This window comes from Oncorhynchus masou, chromosome 20, assembly GCF_036934945.1.
Source record: "Oncorhynchus masou masou isolate Uvic2021 chromosome 20, UVic_Omas_1.1, whole genome shotgun sequence".
Classification (NCBI taxonomy): Eukaryota; Metazoa; Chordata; class Actinopteri; order Salmoniformes; family Salmonidae; genus Oncorhynchus; species Oncorhynchus masou.
In genome coordinates, this window is record NC_088231.1 from 19,435,022 (window position 1) to 19,441,710 (window position 6,689).

At 41.4% G+C, this 6,689-nt stretch overlaps 1 protein-coding gene across 2 annotated transcripts; it reads right to left on the minus strand.

Moving 5' to 3' along the window:
• Positions 1 to 1,023: 1,023 nt before the first annotated feature.
• LOC135507138 (CD209 antigen-like protein A) lies at positions 1,024 to 5,210 on the minus strand. Of its 2 annotated transcripts, XM_064926713.1 has the most exons (6): positions 4,827 to 5,210; positions 4,487 to 4,588; positions 3,110 to 3,364; positions 2,845 to 2,990; positions 2,675 to 2,775; positions 1,024 to 1,308 (listed from the first exon to the last, which is right to left on the minus strand). In XM_064926713.1, exons 1-6 carry the CDS (start codon positions 5,011 to 5,013, stop codon positions 1,161 to 1,163), a joined length of 939 nt encoding a protein of 312 aa, XP_064782785.1. In that variant the 5' UTR covers positions 5,014 to 5,210; the 3' UTR covers positions 1,024 to 1,160. The 2 variants fall into 2 exon arrangements, with proteins under 2 accessions (XP_064782785.1, XP_064782786.1); XM_064926714.1 differs by lacking the exon at positions 4,487 to 4,588.
• Between the last annotated feature and the right edge of the window lie 1,479 nt (positions 5,211 to 6,689).

The following is a 6,689-nucleotide window of genomic DNA, read 5'->3' on the forward strand; positions in this document are numbered from 1 at the left end:
CCACTGGACGATAATACAGATTATTGCAAATCCTCTGTTGATGACTGGGTTCTTTCTTGTATGAAGTTGCTGTTAAATTGCTCTGCCATTATTATTATTAGGATTTGGTTAGGATTTGGCTGGGGTAGGCTGTCATTGTAAATAAGAATTTGTTCTTAATTGACTGGCCTAGTTAACGAAATAAAACAGAATTCTGTTTACATTAAGTCTCTGCTTCTAGTGATTTCTCTGTCTCTGAGTCATCTGTGTTTCTCTGTCTGTTTGACTGCTGTAGGTGTTAACTCTAGGGAAGTATCAACAAAAGGACATGTGTATGCTAATATAAAGGCCAATAGAACAAGTTTGCATACTTGTGTAAGTACTTGTGTGTGTGTGAGAGAGATTGTTACAGTGATTATTGTTAAACCATTTTCTGCAGCACAATATAAATCATTCCATGTCTCTACATGGTCATCTTGTCCAGAGTATATCTCAACACAGTCCTCCTGTCCAGGTAATGAGACTTGCTATTTGTGATGATGGACAGGACACAATCATACCAGGAATATTTAGATCATAGTGGGGAAATGGCCGCAGCCCTCTTCTCTTAAATGAACCTGATTGGTTGAGGAGGTTTTGAGTGACAGCTGGTTGAACCACTGAAAATATCCACTTCACTTCCCTCTTTTGGGGCCCATGTAGGGGAACAACATCAAATATGAGCATTTGATATTGTACTTATATGTAACTTGACATCAAAGACTGACTGTCAAAGATTATTAAGTAACATCCTTTGATACCTTGACATCTCTACAGTCAACTCCTATACAATGTATGCAATGAGTGAATGGTACTGTTGAGAATGTTTCCACTGGGTCTAAATTGGAGCATGTAATTATCTGTAGTAAGTAAGAAGAATATATTTGAATTGGATTGATGAAGTGCACGCGATGCAGAGTGTGAACAAAGTCAAATGTACTAACTTCATGTTGACTCTGATGTGTCAAACATATCTACTGGAACACAAGAATCTACAAACAGGAAATGAGTCAGCCTTTTATTATTAGTATGATACTACAAACATGTTTGCATGCATATATGAGTGGGTGAGGGTGAATGGAGGAGGAAATTGTGTGCAATGTTTTCTACTGTATGTATTGCAGTATGTTGTCATGGTGATGTTACAACACTTTCTCACAAATCCAGTTGAGTTTGCTGTCACATGACAAGTCGTTCCATGCCTTTAGAGGAAGCTGGTCATTATGTATCTCAGCACAGTCCTCGTTCTGAGTAGGACCTGCATTATCAGGCTGTTTGTCATACCAGTACCTACAGGGGTAAAAACAGTCAGATATCATGGTTAATACCAGTACCTACAGGGGTAAAAACAGTCAGATATCATGGTTAATACCAGTACCTACAGGGGTAAAAACAGTCAGATATCATGGTTAATACCAGTACCTACAGGGTTAACAACAGTCAGATGTCATGGTTAATACCAGTACCTACAGGGTTAAAAACAGTCAGATATCATGGTTAATACCAGTACCTACAGGGTTAACAACAGTCAGATGTCATGGTTAATACCAGTACCTACAGGGTTAACAACAGTCAGATGTCATGGTTAATACCAGTACCTACAGGGTTAACAACAGTCAGATATCATGGTTAATACCAGTACCTACAGGGTTAAAAACAGTCAGATATCATGGTTAATACCAGTACCTACAGGGTTAAAAACAGTCAGATATCATGGTTAATACCAGTACCTACAGGGTTAACAACAGTCAGATATCATGGTTAATACCAGTACCTACAGGGTTAACAACAGTCAGATGTCATGGTTAATACCAGTACCTACAGGGTTAACAACAGTCAGATATCATGGTTAATACCAGTACCTACAGGGTTTAAACAGTCAGATATCATGGTTAATACCAGTACCTACAGGGTTAACAACAGTCAGATATCATGGTTAATACCAGTACCTACAGGGTTAACAACAGTCAGATATCATGGTTAATACCAGTACCTACAGGGTTAAAAACAGTCAGATATCATGGTTAATACCAGTACCTACAGGGTTAACAACAGTCAGATATCATGGTTAATACCAGTACCTACAGGGTTAACAACAGTCAGATATCATGGTTAATACCAGTACCTACAGGGTTAAAAACAGTCAGATATCATGGTTAATACCAGTACCTATAGGGTTAAAAACAGCCAGACATCGCAAATTTTACCCCTTTTTCTCCCCAATTTCATGGTATCCAATTGTTTTTAGTAGCTACTATCTTGTCTCATCGCTACAACTCCCGTACAGGCTCGGGAGAGACGAAGGTTGAAAGTCATGCGTCCTCCGATACACAACCCAAACAAGCCGCACTGCTTCTTAACATGGAAGCACCTGGCAACCTTGGTTAGCGCGCACTGTGCGCACTGCACTTGAGACATCCCTACCGACCAAGCCCTCCCGGTCACGACAGAGCCTCGAACCCAGAGTCTCTGATGGCACAGCAGGCAATGCAGTCCAGCGCCCTTAACCACTGCACCACCCGGGAGGCCAGAACATCACAATTCTAAATAATATACAGACATGTTTCATATTTAACTTGTTGCCTGCCATCAATGACAATTACCTCTATAGAAAAAGGTTGAATGTCTTATTGACAGATTAGTTATCATCTCTCACCCTGTGGTCAGTGGGGTGCCGTCCACCCATTTCCAGGTCCCCTCCTTAACAGAGTCAGTCAGACCAATCCAGACTATCTTCTTGAGGTTGAAGAGAAACTCCTGTTGAGAAAGATTAATATATATTTATGTTTGATCATTTCTACCCATCTCTTTCTTTCTCACTCTCACCTGTTCCTTATTGCTGTTTATGATCACCAGGTCTGCTCCTCTCTCTAGACAGTCCTGTCTGCTCTTCTCCCAGGTTTTCTCAGTCATCTCAGAGAGGAAGTACCAACTGGATTCAAATTTCTGCCAGCCTTCAGGACAGGTTTGTTCTACAAGAATATAACATGAATTTCCTTCAACTTATCACCCTGGATGCTTAATGAAAGAATACAGACACACTATACAATTTGTTGGATGACTGATAATTTGTTACTGTAGGTTTACTCACTGCAATTGGTAAGCCTCCCGCTAAGAAAATCTCTCTCAGTCTGTAGTTGGTCTCTCTCTTTAGTCAGGTTGTTGTAACTGGTCTGTAGCTGGTCTCTCTCTTTAGTCAGGTTGTTGTAACTGGTCTGTAGCTGGTCTCTCTCTTTAGTTAGGTTGTTGTAACTGTTCAGTAGCTGGTCTCTCTCTTTAGTCAGGTAGTTGTAACTGTTCTGTAGCTGGTCTCTCTCTGCAGATGAGTTCTTTGAGACGTTGCTGTCTGCAACAACAATAAAGACGAAGTTGCTTACTAAAATAGATCATATCAGCATGTATCCTTTGCCAAGATAATCTATCCACCTAACAGGTGTGGCATATCAAGAAGCTGATTAAACAGCATGATCATTACACAGGTGAACCTTGTGCAGCAGAGAATAAAAGGCCTCTTTAAAATGTGTAGTTTTGCCACAGATGTCTCTGTCACGTTCTGACCTTTATTTCCTTTGTTTTGTATTCATTATTTAGTATGGTCAGGGCGTGAGTTGGGGTGGGCAGTCTATGTTTGATTTTCTATGATTTGGGGATTTCTATGTTTCGGCCTAGTATGGTTCTCAATCAGAGGCAGGTGTCATTAGTTTTCTCTGATTGAGAATCATACTTAGATGGACTGGGTTGCACTGTTTGTTTGTGGTTGATTGTCTATGTTAGTTGCTTGTGTCAGCACAGTCCTTATGATAGCTTCACGGTCTTTATTTGTTTATTGTTTTGTATTCAGTGTTCAGTTCTTTCTTTAATTAAACATTCATCATGAACACATACCACGCTGCATTTTGGTCCTCTGATCCTTCTCGCCTCTCCTCTTCAGATGAAGAGGAGGAAGATCGTGACAGTCTCAAGTTTTGAGGGAACGTGCATCTGGCATGCTAACTGCAGGAATGTCCACCAGAGCTGTTGCCAGATAAATTAACGTTAATTTCTCTAACATAAGCTGACTCCAATGTTGTTTTGGAGAATTTGGCAGTACGTCCTACTGGCCTAACAACCGGAGCCACGCAAACCTCTGACCTCCACATCCGGGCTTCTTCACCTGTTGGATCGTCTGAGGGTGGGGGTGTGCTGACGAGTATTTCTGTCTGTAATAAAGCACTTTTGTGGGGGAAAACTCATTCTGATTGGCTGGGCCTGGTTCCCCAGTAGTTGGAATCTGGCTGCCAAGTGGGTGGACCTATGCCCTCCAAGGCCCACCCATGGCTGAACCTCTGCCAGTCATGTGACATCAATAGATTAGGGCCTAATTTATTTATTTCAATTGACTGATATGAACTGTAACTCAGTGAAATCTTAGACATGTTTGCATGTTGCATTTATATTGCTGTTTAGTATAGATATGCTGTAGACTTACATTGGACAGACAGGCCTATGATCCCAGCCAGTAAGAGAACACACAGCAGCCCCAGACACACTGCAGCAACTCCAGAGGGTCTCTTCCACCACTGAATATGCACTGAATTACAAACGATTAAAGATCTTTGGTAATGTTATTTACTGTATAATCCAGGATTGGGACCAATAAAGCTGTAGAAGTACAGGATAATCTCACCTCTTATATGTATTGTGTGTGTAATTAATTTGCGTTTGTGTGTGTGTGTGTGTGTGTGTGTGTGTGTGTGTGTGTGTGTGTGTGTGTGTGTGTGTGTGTGTGTGTGTGTGTGTGTGTGTGTGTGTGTGTGTGTGTGTGTTACCTGAGTGCTGGTCTCCTGGTCCATTATTAGGAGCAGTGTCTGCTGTCTCTTCTCTCTTGGTGCTGGTCTCACCGTCTCTCAGGGTGTCTGCACTGACGTAGATATCCACAATCCTCTCCTTCATCTCACCTCTGTCAAACTTGACCTTCTTGTTTATATCTGGCTCAGCATTGATGGCCTCAGACATCTCCAATAACTTACTGTGTTTTCTGTCTGTACTCAGGTTCTGGTACTATCGTTGCCCCTCTGTCTGTGTCTGTTTCTGTCTCTGCTCTGGGTCTGTGTCTGTGTCTGTTTCTGTCTCTGCTCTGGGTCTGTGTCTGTGTCTGTTTCTGTCTCTGCTCTGGGTCTGTGTCTGTGTCTGTTTCTGTCTCTGCTCTGAGTCTGTGACTAACTGTTTATGATGTCATCCTCAGAATAAAAGGGAAATGTAGAAAGAGGAAGATAAAAGTGTAACATAGTGGTTGAGGTTGGGACATTTTCTGCTCCAGTACATCTTTATAGCTGATTCCTGAGAACAGTGGACTTACTTATCAGGAGAAACTGTATAATCTCATGTTGTGTCTACTATAATGACCTCATGTTGTGTCTAATGTCCGGAACTCATGTTGTGTCTAATGTACTGACCTCATGTTGTGTCTAATGTCCTGTCCTCATGTTGTGTCTAATGTCCTGACCTCATGTTGTATCTACTATACTGACCTCATGTTGTGTCTAATGTACTGACCTCATGTTGTGTCTAATGTACTGACCTCATGTTGTGTCTAATGTACTGACCTCATGTTGTGTCTAATGTACTGACCTCATGTTGTGTCTAATGTCCTGTCCTCATGTTGTGTCTAATGTCCTGACCTCATGTTGTATCTACTATACTGACCTCATGTTGTGTCTAATGTACTGACCTCATGTTGTGTCTAATGTACTGACCTCATGTTGTGTCTAATGTCCTGTCCTCATGTTGTGTCTAATGTACTGACCTCATGTTGTGTCTAATGTCCTGTCCTCATGTTGTGTCTAATGTCCTGACCTCATGTTGTGTCTAATGTACTGACCTCATGTTGTATCTACTATACTGACCTCATGTTGTGTCTAATGTCCTGACCTCATGTTGTGTCTAATGTACTGACCTCATGTTGTGTCTAATGTCCTGACCTCATGTTGTGTCTAATGTCCTGACCTCATGTTGTGTCTAATGTCCTGACCTCATGTTGTGTCTAATGTCCTGACCTCATGTTGTGTGTAATGTACTGACCTCATGTTGTATCTACTATACTGACCTCATGTTGTGTCTAATGTCCTGACCTCATGTTGTGTCTAATGTACTGACCTCATGTTGTGTCTAATGTACTGACCTCATGTTGTGTCTAATGTACTGACCTCATGTTGTGTCTAATGTCCTGACCTCATGTTGTGTCTAATGTCCTGACCTCATGTTGTGTCTAATGTACTGACCTCATGTTGTGTCTAATGTCCTGACCTCATGTTGCGTCTAATGTACTGGGGGGGTGGGGTTTGGGGTCCTACGGCACTGTGTTTTCATTGTTGATTTGAAACACATTTAACAATGAATTTGTTGTACTGACTCCATGTTGTATCTGCTTATGTGTGAAACATTCATTAACTACTGGGACACCAAAGTTACAATCAGAAAATAAGTAGGAAACATTTTCATATGCAAATACAAACCATGTAATGTGTGTGTGTCCCCATCTCCAGGTCTCCTCTTCATCTATGTCAGTCAGGCCAATCCAGGCTCTCTTTGAAGAGAAATGAATGTTGTTGAGAAAGATGTAGTTAACTACAAATGGTCTGTATGTGTAAAATAAAATACACTACTGACTAAGGAATGTTAGTCCAGACCCC